Raw genomic sequence first — 13,345 nt, forward strand, 5'->3', positions numbered from 1 at the left:
TGTTTTTTTAACTTTAAACCGCATAAACACATTTCATTACACCAAATACACAAAATAATGTTCTTTTTAGCAGCATCATATGACCCCTTTAAACATGATTCTGTTTTGTTTCTAATGGTTTAAGCAACTTTAATTATATAAGGTTTATAAATATTATTTTAAAAATATTATTTTAAACTTTTTTTCAAAGATAGTCGTGTTATTTTATTATGCTTTGAAGAAATGTGCATAATATTTTGTTCGATGCGCCCTCTTGTGGCCTCAGGAGAGAAGCCAAAAGCTTTTTTCCCCCCTAACTGAAATTATGCCTTTTAAATTCGAATATTGATAATATTTAAGTACAAAATTCTAATTTAGTTTTCAGCCATTTTGACAGCCCTAGTATTTATATATATATTTACAGACCGTTTATTGCAGCTCATTGGTGGTATGAATGTATTTATACTGCAATTACAATTGCATAAATACTGCCATGAGATTAATGGGTATTAAATGGGTATTAATTCTGTCATCATTTACTCACCCTCATGGTGTTTCAAATATGTATGACTTTTTCTTCTGTGGAACATAATAAGAAAAAAGAATCGTATGTATGACAAGTTAAATTAGCAGCTCTAATATTTATATTATAATATGTTATATAATATAAAATATTATAATATGAAAAATATATTTAAATTATTAAACGTAAATGTAATTATAGAATATTTATTGTAATTACTTCCTAAATAATTAATACAAATATGTAATTTGCTAGAAATCACAAATAACTAGGAATTAATTTATCAAAATCCCTGTATTTAGCATTTAGACTGGGTCAGGGTGTTTATGAATGTTCTGTTGTGTACAGTATTATTTTCTGGTTTATATAGCTGTAACTTCACATCCATTCACCTCTTCTGACACGTCAGCATAGAACATCTCCATTGAGACATTATGCAGAGTGACGTAAAGTCTGCGGGAAGTTTCTAAATGGAGAGCAGTGACTCGTGTGGTCCTCTGAACAACTGAAAGATGACACATTCTCTGTGCACTGGTTTTGAACTGTGCAGCAAGTGAAAAATGATGTTGATAGTGCACAACAAGATGCTGATGTTGTCTTCTCTTTTCATCTTCCTCCATTGCAGTGAGTACAGCTCCGGCCCCAAAACAAGTAAGTGTTCGTCAGAGATGAGTTCTGGAGCATCTTCATGATGTTCATCTGTAGCACATTCACATATAAAAATTAATTCATTTTCATAGAAAAGCTAAAAGATTCTCCTCTTCAGATGGGCAAAATGTCCAAGAACAAGAAGAAAAAGATGAAGAAGAAACAGAAGCGTCGGGCTGAGCTCTTGGAGAAGAGGATTCTGGAGATCGAGGGGCTGGAGAAAGGCCCTGAGGGAGGAGAAGAGGAAGAGGAGGATGAAACGGAGACGCCCGACAGCACCCCGTCAGTCCCCGCCAGTCACACACTGCACGACATCACAGCCGAGGCCACACCGGGTGAGCGAGCATCAGCTAAATGCGGGATTATTAGTACTGTTAGAGCAAGACATCAGTAAGCTATAGAGCCGATTAGATTTCAGTTCACAAGCTTCTTCATTGGATTCTGACTTATTCACTTTGATTCTGAATCATTTGGGTGTATTTCAGTTACAGTGTGCAAATAAAAGAGATTCTGTTAAGTTAATGCTGCAAATGATTATTAGGGGTTGCACCGACTAATCGACTAGTCGACTTCAATGCTCTGCCATGACGCTTTAAGCTTGACGTCGACTAGTCGCTGGTCCTATAGAGGGCGCAACAGGATAAGAAATCTTTGAAGGACTTCCACATTTTACACTCAGTTTCCAAACAGTTAAAATGACAAATAAATGCATACTCTGAAAGCGCTCCACAAGACATGTGAGATTATATTACTGGATGCTCGAATTTGAACAGGAGAATGCACGTTTTAAACCGCTTGTTGTACAGGTAGGTAAGTTAATCGCCGTTCTGATCTAATGTGCCGCTGCACTGTAACGCAAACACATTACAGACAGTAGCTCCTACATCTCGTGCAGATCGCGCACGCACAGAATTATTCAGCGCGGAAATGTATTGTCAACACTGTTCTGTGATTTCTCAATAAAATAGCTTAGAAACTGAAAAGTTCTAGCGTATATTTCTTAACTAAATCCCACCGCTTCACTACTAGTAGAGAGACGCTGCCAGGTAGAATTAATTCAGACACGCAATCGCTCTCACTAATGCATTCATATGAATGTAATCTTTACTGTGCTACTTTATCTGTATCTGATTTAGAACGAGCAGAAATCTGTGACAAACATAACGACTCAAAGACAAAAGAACTGATCAAAATGAGCTGTTATAGGAGCAATAGCCATGTGGGCAGCGCTGTGTCATATGCCATAGCTGTGCACAAGGTGTTTGTCACAGCTCCAGACTTATTTGTTCATTAATGACGTCATCAGCGACTAGTTGACTTCGCCTCGACTTTCATCATATAAAAGTCGACTTTAAAAAGTCAGAAGTCGTTCAACCTATACAAAAGATATAGGGAACCTTCTATCTTAGTACATTAGAGACGTTCATTTTTCATTAAACATGAACAACAGGCAGTGCTAGTTTAGTATTATTTGTAAATTGTTGTAGTATTTATTAATATTTTGCATATGCTTTTATGTCTTAGATTTTTACATTTTTATCATTTCTGTTTCTTCTTAGTTATTTAAGTTTTAGTGATGTTAGTGCTATTTAGTAATATTGGTACTGTTTAGTACTTAGTATTATTATTACTTAGTCTAGTATTCAGTATTTTTTATTTTCGTTAGTTGCCAACATTTCTCATTTTCTAGATTTCTGGTTTAAGTTTGTTTTTCATCTAATATTATATACTTTTTAAACTTTATTTCAAGAACAAAAATTATATATGTACATATTATCTGCAAATATATAAATTTTTCCATCCATCTGCTTTGTAATATATTAAATATTCCATCACTGCAATGCAGTGTAAATTAAATTTTAACACAGGACTAGATGTTGATTTAGTAACCACTATGATGGATTCAGTCAGTTCATTCAGGGAAGGATTTCTTTCTTAAAAATGAATAAATAAATACAGAACATATTAAATGGAGTAGCTCAAAACAGTCAGTCGTTTGTTTATTAGTTACATTTTCGACTCACTAAACAGAACTGGTTAATAAGAGTGATTTGTTGGTAGATATTTGATAAATCTAGTGCTCCATAGCAACGCACCCAGAACACCTTAGCAACAATTAATGCTCTGCATCAATCAACAACATCTTAGTACAGTACCATTAATCATAGGCAAACACCAATTACATTTTCTTATACATTCATTCTAAATCTAAAGCCATTGTTAATGCTATTAGTAATTCTATCATTATTAAATAACACCCTAGGTTTTTTTGTGAGATATCTGTAAAGAAGCAGAATCTCTGCTGCTCTTCTTTGAGTCTAGCCACAACCCAGTCGTTTTAAAAAAGTCATGCTGCCAGCTGCTGTCTTCATCAATTATGACAGATGACATGAGAGTCAGAGTACTGCATCGTGACACATCAGTGTTTTTATGAGACTGTGTTGAAATCAACTTTTTTCCACCCCAGGTGGCGTCTCAGATGGTTGGTCTCCGCACAGAGGCGCCATCAATGGTCACAGCCAGGGCCCCGAGGAAGAGCAGACCCTGGACCTCCAGCAGCAGATCAAGGACGAGACCCCCGTGAACCCCTACGACAGCGGCACCGAGGGCTCCGAGCCTACTAACCCTTACCCAGCATGCAACGGCACCATAGAGAAAGAGCCCAGTCCTCCGTCCCCTGTCGCCACAGACGGTAATGGACCTTTGATTTGTGGCATGGTTGAGTCACAGTGCCCTAGGGTGCAGGATCAAGAGAGCCCCACGGCGGAGCTGAACGGCTCCGGTTCTGTTGAGGGCCCCAAAGCGGAGATGGGCCTCACCATGGAGGTGGACCCCAACACGCAGGCAGCCACAGAGGAGGAGAGCCTGAAGGACGGTCAGTGCGGAGCCCTCGCTGGAGGAACGCCCCTCTGTTTGCTCCTTACTAACTCCCCTCCTCTCTCTCGCTCTCCGTAACAGCCTGATTTTGTGGTGTTGAATAATGTAGCAGTATTTAACCAGGGAAGGGACAGTTCACATAAAACTTGAATTCGATGAAACTATAAAATTATAAAGTTGCAGAGTTCCTATAGTCATATCAGGAAATTACAGGCAAGGAAATGAATGCGTCTTATAAATAAAAAAATGATGAATAAAAACATTTTCAATTATGTGCATGAAAAAATGCTTTTGGAAAATAGGCAAATTAGTATACAGCATTTACAGATAGTAACTGTAATAGGAATTAAATAATATATAATATATTTAATATTATAATATACATTGTATTAATTTTTAAAATATTTTTTGAATAATTATAATCTAAGATAATAAACATTTTATTATTTAAATAAACAAAAGAGGTTATTATCAAAATAAATAATAGTTCTTCATTAGTTGCAGCACTACAATACTAAATTCTTAAAAGGGCATATGGTAAAGTCAAGGACATTTTAATGAAATTATGTCTAAAAAAATTCTAAAATATTTTAACAGCTGAATGAATTGCTCATTGTGAATGCAGTATCTTTTTTTTTTTTTTTTAAATCATTAATTTATTCATTACACATAAAAAAAGGAAGGATAAAATTAATGTAAATGCAGTGGTAGATGGAATGGGGTGGGAACCCTGAATAAAATGAGCATGCTAGCTCTAGAGTTTTTCAGGGAACTGTTCCTTTCTGTATCTGTTATGGTGACATCCATTCACATCAAACTGAAGTTATATTTGTCATAGTTACCCTTAACTAACTAATGCTTGTAATTAATTGTTTAATTGAAAAATTATTTCTTACTGCTGTTGTCTTAGTCTTACAGTCAACATGAAATCGTCCTCTCACATTCTTAACATACTTATTGTGCATTATTATTCATCAGTGCAAGTTATTCCAAAAAAATCTGTTTATCTTTATTATCTTTCATCAAATTGCTATATCTAATGTCTTCCACCTTTGAAAATAGGTTCTGATGTCAACAGTCTGTCTTATGTTGTCATTTCCCATTTAACTTGGAAAGTGGTCATTTCCAACTTCCTCCTTGGAAAAGTTGGTCAGAATGCCACTTGAAGTCCAACTTCCCATTTATATACTTGTGTGGAAATCCACAACAGAGAGATCTATGACTTCACATGCACATGGCGGCACACAGTTAATGACAATAAAGAGTTTTAAACAGATAAAAAGTTTAGAAGTGCATCGCATTGTGCAAGTATTGGCTGTCGATTGCAGTTTCATGTTGACTTGAAATCCCACTGGTTTGTTTTCCTTGTTACAGGATTGCCTATTTCATGTTTCACTCAGTTACATCAATAAGACAAGCGGTTAATGACAGATGTTCACCTGCTACCAGCATTCTAGTGTCTTCATTATGATGCTCTGATTTTCCATGGCTGGTATTGATTAATAGAGAGCTGCTGTATTAGACTCAACATCCTACAGGGCTTTAGAATTCAGCAAATACACTGTGCCTCACAGGAGCCAATCCAGAATCCAGTGTTGTTGATTCTAAAACGGTCTTTCTCATTCCTCTCTTGTACTGCAGCTAAAATTGCAGAAGGAAACCTGCTAGTCAACCCTCTGGATCCGCTAAACGCTGATAAGATCCGAGTGAAAATCGCTGACCTGGGCAACGCCTGCTGGGTGGTGAGTCTGGGGTTTTCCTTGCATTTACACCAAAAACAGCTCAGTCAGAATGTTAAAGGGATAATCCTGTCCTCATTTACAGCCATCCGTTGATTAACTGATTGATTGAGGTTCTGATATCCTCATGGGTATTAATGCCTCACCTCTCTCAGCGGTTGGTTGATTCTTCTTTATGTAACTCTTGTTTGTCATCAGCACAAGCATTTCACAGACGACATTCAGACACGGCAGTATCGCTCTCTGGAGGTGTTGATTGGATCAGGATACAGCACCCCAGCTGACATCTGGAGCACAGCTTGCATGGTGCGTTTAAAGACCGCTGACTGAGATCTGATACAATTTTTTTTTTTGTATTTGCACAAACTTTTATTTAGAGCCTATATGTATTTTTTAATATATGCAGGGTTTCCGCGGGTCCTTAAAGTCTTCAATGTAGTTGTATCAAATTTAAGGCCATAAAAAGTCTTAAATGGTACAAAAAAGTCTTAATTATGGTTTCAGGAGGTCTTAAATTTGGGGACGGTAAGACAAGAATTGCGATATAGCTTAATGTGATGATTAAACTTCAAAAGGCTGCGATTTCATTGAATAAATATGAGCGCTGCATGTTTTATAAAGTCAGCTGAAGCGCTGCTTTGTGTACAGCCACTACCGAGGAAACCACTGTATTTCTGCCGCCCCAAAAGCGCCACCTACTGGCAGAGAATGAATTTGCATTTTCAATAAGCCCGTCTGCTGTTTTTGTTCAGACCGATGTGAAAATCAACCCATGTTTTTATGCTGCAAACACGCAGAGTTGTAAATGTGAACTGGTGGATCGACAAGAAGATAATGCATTATAAAAATCTAAAGAAGACAGTAAAATATATTTAGATGTTATTTAATTAATATAATAATTGATTGATAATTGTTACAAATTTATATAATAGATACTTTTGACTCATCCATTTTCTTAAAAATGGTTAAAAGGCTGAAATGTGAAGTTTATCTTTTTATAAAACTTTTTGTTTTTGTGAAAACCAGTATCTGAACAGTAAATCATGCTTTTTACAGTCATTTTGCAGTTTAATATGTTAACAAAGACATTTCCCTACCTCGCTCATATGGTATAAATTGTATTTTTTGTCTTAAAAAGAGCTTAAAAATCCTGCAGATACCCTGAATAGGGAATAAAACTCCACTTGTGAAGTGTGCAGTTCAAAAACATCAGTTTCAAATCAGCAGCTCTGTTGCAAAATCAAGTGAGCTGAGTTTTGTGTTAGCATGCTGTTAAAGTAATGACTCGATACTCAAATATGATTCCAGTAGCTTTATGTTAGCATGTTGCTTAGGTAATGATTCAATACCCTAATTTGATTCAAGTAGTTTTATTTTTGCATGTTGCTAAAGTAATGACTCAACACTCAAATTTCATTCCAGTAGCTTTATGTTAGCATGATTCGATTCGATACTGTAATTCGAATGATTCAAACTCAAATTTGATTCCAGTAGTTTTATGTTAGCATGCTGCAAAAGTAATGACTCAACACTCGAGTTTCATTCCAGTAGCTTAGCATTAGCATGCTGCTAAAGTAATGATTCAATATGCAAATTTGATTCCAGTAGAGTTTTGTTAACATGTTGACAAGGTAATGAATGCAAATTTGATTCCAATAGTCTTGCATTAGCATGTTGCTAAAGTAATGTCTCTACTCAAATTTGATCTCAATAGTTTTGTTGAAGTGATGTCTTGACATTAAAATTTCACTTCAGTATTTTTATATTAGCATGTTGTTAAGGATATGACTGCTTTTTTGCATGATTTTGGACACCCATAGTGTCTTGTAATGCTGTCTAGGGCGGCAGCTCAACAGTTTTTGGAACAGAGCTAATGTCTAGTCAGGCTGGAGTCAGAGGTCTTAGAGGAAGGTGACTCTATGACTGACTTCTGCTCTCCGAGCGTTTCATCGAGCGCTGCTGACGCCGGTCCCGTGGCGTTTGTCCTGCTCCGCAATGCACAGACTCTGCACCTTTTTTAAGCAGTAGGGCCAGACCCACCAAGAGAGGTTAAACTCAGTCTGAATCAGCATTTCAAATCCACTGCGTAACAATAGAGTCTCGCGAGCTGCACTCACTGTGTGCTGGCTTCAGTCCGAGCAGGGCTGAGAAGGTTGGTTTGGCCTTTCAGACATTAGCCTACCACCTAGAGAATTTGATACTAGGATTGCTATCTCCACACACACACACGCATGCGTTCTCAAAGTGTGTCTCTCCCTAGGCATTTGAGCTGGCAACAGGCGATTACCTGTTTGAGCCTCACTCCGGAGAGGATTATTCCAGAGATGAAGGTAATTTTTCTTCCACAGGTTTGGGATTCAGCCCACACGACTTCTGCAGACCCGCAGCCAATCAAAAGCTCCAGCACATAAACAAACAGTCGCATCTGGAGAACTGGAGAACAAATCACACCGTGCCTATTAATTAGCACTTGAACGAGAGCCATTTCTAGTGTCATGATGCCCGATGCATCCATTTCTCAAACGCGGTGTAATATTTGCGCTGTGATTATGGAGGTGGCACTGGGGAGTGAATGGCCAGAGAGGTTTCGGCCTCTGAGCTGTTTTAGAAAAGCCATGTTATAGTCTCCTGAAATCTTGAAACATGGCAGTTTTTGCGTTGCTGATTGTCACCGTATTCCTGCAGTGCTGAAATATACAATATAGTAACTAGGGATGCAGAATATATCAATACTACATTAGCTTTTTTTAATTTAACGTTTTTTTTTGTGCATGTTCAGTTTCATTTTTACAGTCAGATTACATTTGCCATCACTAACTTTATCGCATCTATTCGCGTCTTTGCATTGACTTTGTATGTAACCTATTCGCGCAAACAATTAAATTCGCTTGTGGTGTGCACACACCATTAGGGTTAATCTTTAAAAACACTAATAATTTTATCTTTAACAAATATTGAAACGAATATAAATTTTTCATATTGTAAATTAAAATGTTGTGATACTTTTGTTTTTGAAAGGATTGATTTTATTTTTTAATTATACAAAATAATACAGAATTTTAATTAGCAATTTACCGTTTTTTAGCTATAACCTAATTAGTTTTCAAATAAATTAATATCGGCATATCATATCGGCCACAATTTTTAATAGCACAGCCCTAATAGTAACAGGTAAATAATCCATTTTTATCTTATAAAATTAATACTCTTTTATACTTTTAAAAATATGTTTTTATAAAATGTTCTATGTTGTATATTTTATTACATAGTTATTGTTTAAGCAGTAATGCACTAGTTTTTGTGAAAGGTCCTGTAGTAATCAGTAAATTGAAAAATGATATTGTTTGGTGCATATTTCAAAAGTCATATTTAAAAAAAAAAAAAAGCCAACTCTAATTCAAGGACAAACATGAATTGGCAGGACAACAGATGGCATTTTTAGCACATCCATTCAAGTAAAGTTTTAAAAGTTCCATCTATAACTTCTTGTAAATGTCAGAAGCTTTATCTCAAGCCTTTTTTTCTGCTGCAAACAGATCACATCGCACTGATCATCGAGCTGCTGGGGAAGATTCCTCGTAAACTCATCACGAACGGCAAATATTCCAAGGAATTTTTCACCAAGAAAGGTACATCTGTCAATAGACACTTGATACATGAGCGATTGCTTAACTAATGTGTTTCACTTACTTGATAAACTTGCTGGCAGTGTTCAGTAGCTTTGTGTGAATGTCACAGTTTGATTGATGGGGTATGTCTGCACTCCCATTATTAGTATAGCTATACATTTTTTAGTATGTGCGTAAATGTGTAGTCCATATAGCCGCTCTTATTTCTGTTTTAAAACTGATAGTTCCAGTTCTAACTTCTGATTGGATGTGGATGTGTCCATGTATTTATTTGTGCGCTAGGGGACCTAAGGCACATCACCAAGCTGAAGCCGTGGGGTTTGCAGGACGTGCTGGTCGAAAAGTACGAATGGCCCCGAGAGGAAGCCCAGAATTTCTCAGACTTCCTCCTCCCGATGTTGGACCTCATCCCAGAGAAAAGAGCCACGGCTGCCGAGTGCCTCCGTCATTCCTGGATCGCCTCCTAGTGGCCAAAAAGCTCCAAACACACACACACACACACACACACACACACACACACTTCTCTGAACTCATGAATGCTCCCCAGTGGCAGACGCTGTCTTAAGAGCCGTGCCTGGTGTCATGGCAGATATTAGCCGCAAGTACAAGAAGATCCAGTTCTCAAATTGTTGTTGCTTTTTTATGTAATTGGTATAATTTGTGTACTGTCATTACAGTGGTTTGTGCTCTTGCTAATTTATCTAACAGCCACTTCTCTATCGATTTCCGTCATATCACAGGATGGTTTGACACGTCAGAATTGATTTATCTTCTTACGAGATTGGACTTTGTTCCACTTCTCTCTGTTTTCTTAAAAGCGTAGTGTTGCAGTAAATCGGACTCAGTTGCTGATTGTGGTGTTTTTTTCACTGTATTAAAAAAAGAGATTGTTAATCACAGCTTCCTTCAAACTGTTTTCCATATCTTCACAAGGGGTTTTACATCAGCTGTCTGAATGAAGGGAACATGAATGGACATTTTTGAAGTTATAAGAGTGTTTCAGAAGTCTTCATATTGAATGTGAGCTACTATACAGTGTAAGAGAAACACACATATATTTTTACCACAAAGGGCAAAAAGAACTCAAAGTAGAGAAATGCTAACCCTTCATGTGTCACAAAATCCATAAAGGACTATCATGTTTTTTTTTTGTTGTTGTTTTTTTTAAGTAATGACGTTTAACGTGAATGCCAGGGAATAGTTTTGGTATCAAGGTCTATTTCTGTTACAAAATCTAAAATCTGTGAAAACATTTGACATTATGTACATACTCGTACCAAAGAGTTGGTTCTTCACACAATCAGTGCTGTACAGACTTAAGTCCCATCATTGTGTACAGTTTTGCTATGAATGAATGGCTTAAGGAAAATGTTTGAGAATCACTGATTTAGAGATGCCTTGAAATGAATCTGCAATGATCTTTCTGAGCTTTTTTTTCCCCCTACAGTGTTGAGTCAAGCAATATCCCAGCTTGACTTTGAAGGGCCTTTTGCTTTCTCTTCTGGATGAGGCGGTTTCATGTGACCTTTTACAGCGTCACAAATATCATCTGCTGTCTCCGTTTTCATGAATGTCTCTCTGCTGTTGATTGTCCAGCATTGGACTAAAATTGTTTCTGTAGTAACTTCAAATAAAGATTTTGAAATGGCAAAAGGCTTTTGTAGTTTGGATTAACTTTTTGGTTCTGATTCATAATGCAAGCTACGAGCGTATCCGGTTTCGTTTTGGAATGAATTTCTTATGTTTGTTTCAATTCGTCTACATTGTTTCGAAAGTGGCTATCACCAGACTTTAAGCATGTTAAATTCCTTTGGACACCACAACAGTTGTGAGATGAGTGAGTTTATGTTTTTAAAAACATAAATTTAACACATAACTCAAATGTAAAAAATATACAATTTACTCTAACTTCCTGTAACACCGCAGCTTTAAAGTTTGTGCATAAGACCCCTGTTGAAAAAACCAGCATATGCTGGTTAGGTATGTTTTGACGCTGGGATGCTGGTTTATGCTGGTCCTTTTGCTGGTTTATGCTGGTCCTTTTTCTGGTATATGCTGGTCATGTGCTGGCAAAGGACCAGCATAAACCAGCCAAGGACCAGTCTACACCAGCAAAGGACCAGCATAAACCAGCAAAGGACCAGCTTAAACCAGCAAAGGACCAGTCTAAACCAGCAAAGGACCAGCATAAAACAGCAAAGGACCAGCATAAACCAGCAAAGGACCAGCTTAAACCAGCAAAGGACCAGTCTAAACCAGCAAAGGACCAGCATAAAACAGCAAAGGACCAGCATAAACCAGCAAAGGACCAGCATAAACCAGCAAAGGACCAGCTTAAACCAGCATCCCAGCGTCAAAACATACCTAACCAGCATATGCTGGGTTTTCAACAGGTCCTCACGTGATATGAATTCACAGGTCAGAATTGACCAAACTTCAGATTTGGAATGCAGTAAAATGCAAAACTTCTTTGCATGAGCTTGTGTATGAATGAAAGTGAATGGAACAGGAACTGCAGTGTAACCACCTCTTTAATGATGTAACTAGCAGAAAGAGCCACTGAACGAATCAGGTAACAAATCTGAATCTTTGAAGCAAACATTTAAAATATTCGAGTCCCTGACTGGTATGAATGAAAGTCCCCACTACAGGGTGGAGCAGGATTTTGGACCAATGAGATTCACTGTGGGTGGGGCTAGTCGATGTGACTTCATATGAATAGAAATCAGTTTAGTTCAGATTTCATTTTTTTTAACACTCAATTTGACTTTGGTCTTAAAATATAAAATTGCTGTTTATATATTAGAAATACTGCCTGAAGTAACCTCAAAGGTGGCAATTGCTTACTATAGACACATATTAAAAGAATTATTTTTCTTAATATTTCCTTCAGATAGCCAGAAAGTGGCCTGTAAACCCACAGGGTCCAATGAGCCTGATGATGTGCAGGGGTCTTCATGCTTCCTCTAAGGACAAAAAAAAGAACTATATTAGTTTCTCAATAACTTTCACAGCATTGCATGAGGATTATGAGAACAGGAATAACATGATTAATAGCGTTTTGCTGTGTTCTTGCAAGTGACAATGTGAAAGGCACACATTAATGCACACAAATCTGTCACAGCTAATAGAATTCATTTTACTAGCGCTAGCATTTTACTAGAGAGCACAAAAGGAATCCTGTCTCTCTGGACATTGTTATTTTTACACAGCAGAAGATACATGAGCTTTTTCCTTCAAAAAGAAGCAACTTTACACCGCCATGAGAGACCTGCTTCAGTTCGATCAGAGATCAAATGCTGAAGACTAGAACATGGGTGCTGTAAAAAGAAACAAAACACCCTCTGTCTGTCTTTTCTATATAATTTAGAAGAATAATTCACCAAACAAAAGAAATTTGTCATTATTTAACCCCACCGATGCTATTTTAAAACCGCATGACTGTCTTTCCTCTAAAAGTTTATGGTAACCAGTGCTGGGTAGTAACTGGTTTTATGTAATCTGATTCCACAAATTAAGTACTTGTAATTAGATTACATTACATGTTAAAATGCTCATAATCAGATTACATTAAAACCGCAGTCAGTAAGTTTTGCGTCTTTGTCGCCATCTCTGTTTGAATCCTGCAATTGCAGTTATTTGCAGATTCTTCTTTACGTGGGTTGTGCATCGGCCCGGCTCCTCAGCGTGGATTAATCTAATGTTTTGAGGAGTATGCGTGGCTGTCAGTCACCGCACCAGTGTGGATATTCACTGTACTGCGGAATCACAGATACTTATACTACTTATTTTTCTATTCTTTCTTTCTTTCTTTCTATCTATCTATCTATCTATCTATCTATCTATCTATCTATCTATCTCTTTCGTTCTATCTATGTATCTATCTATCTCTTTCTTTCTTTCACTCTATCTATTTATCTATCTATCTATCTTTCTGTCTGTCTGTCTGT

General features: G+C 37.1%; 2 protein-coding genes across 4 annotated transcripts in view; one reads left to right on the forward strand and one right to left on the reverse strand.

The window, feature by feature from the left end:
* LOC107680449 (SRSF protein kinase 1-like) overlaps positions 1–11,041 on the forward strand; it is a 49,267-nt gene extending 38,226 nt beyond the window's left edge. For 2 of the 3 annotated variants that reach the window (XM_016476337.1, XM_016476336.1), the window contains 8 exons: positions 1,128–1,153; positions 1,269–1,485; positions 3,618–4,025; positions 5,669–5,769; positions 5,965–6,072; positions 8,027–8,096; positions 9,303–9,395; positions 9,678–11,041. In XM_016476337.1, coding sequence (XP_016331823.1) covers positions 1,128–1,153; positions 1,269–1,485; positions 3,618–4,025; positions 5,669–5,769; positions 5,965–6,072; positions 8,027–8,096; positions 9,303–9,395; positions 9,678–9,862 — 1,208 coding nt within the window. In that variant the 3' untranslated portion in view covers positions 9,863–11,041. The remainder of the gene's footprint in view (positions 1–1,127; positions 1,154–1,268; positions 1,486–3,617; positions 4,026–5,668; positions 5,770–5,964; positions 6,073–8,026; positions 8,097–9,302; positions 9,396–9,677) is intronic. The other variant, XM_016476338.1, reaches the window with a different exon arrangement.
* Positions 11,042–11,918: 877 nt separating this feature from the next.
* lhfpl5a (LHFPL tetraspan subfamily member 5a) overlaps positions 11,919–13,345 on the reverse strand; it is a 6,717-nt gene continuing 5,290 nt past the window's right edge. The window contains exon 3 of the mRNA XM_016476312.1: positions 11,919–12,361. Within this exon, the coding sequence (XP_016331798.1) occupies positions 12,351–12,361 (11 nt within the window). The 3' untranslated portion in view covers positions 11,919–12,350. The remainder of the gene's footprint in view (positions 12,362–13,345) is intronic.

The sequence above is a fragment of the Sinocyclocheilus anshuiensis genome, unplaced genomic scaffold, assembly GCF_001515605.1.
Source record: "Sinocyclocheilus anshuiensis isolate Anshui unplaced genomic scaffold, SAMN03320099.WGS_v1.1 scaffold792, whole genome shotgun sequence".
Classification (NCBI taxonomy): Eukaryota; Metazoa; Chordata; class Actinopteri; order Cypriniformes; family Cyprinidae; genus Sinocyclocheilus; species Sinocyclocheilus anshuiensis.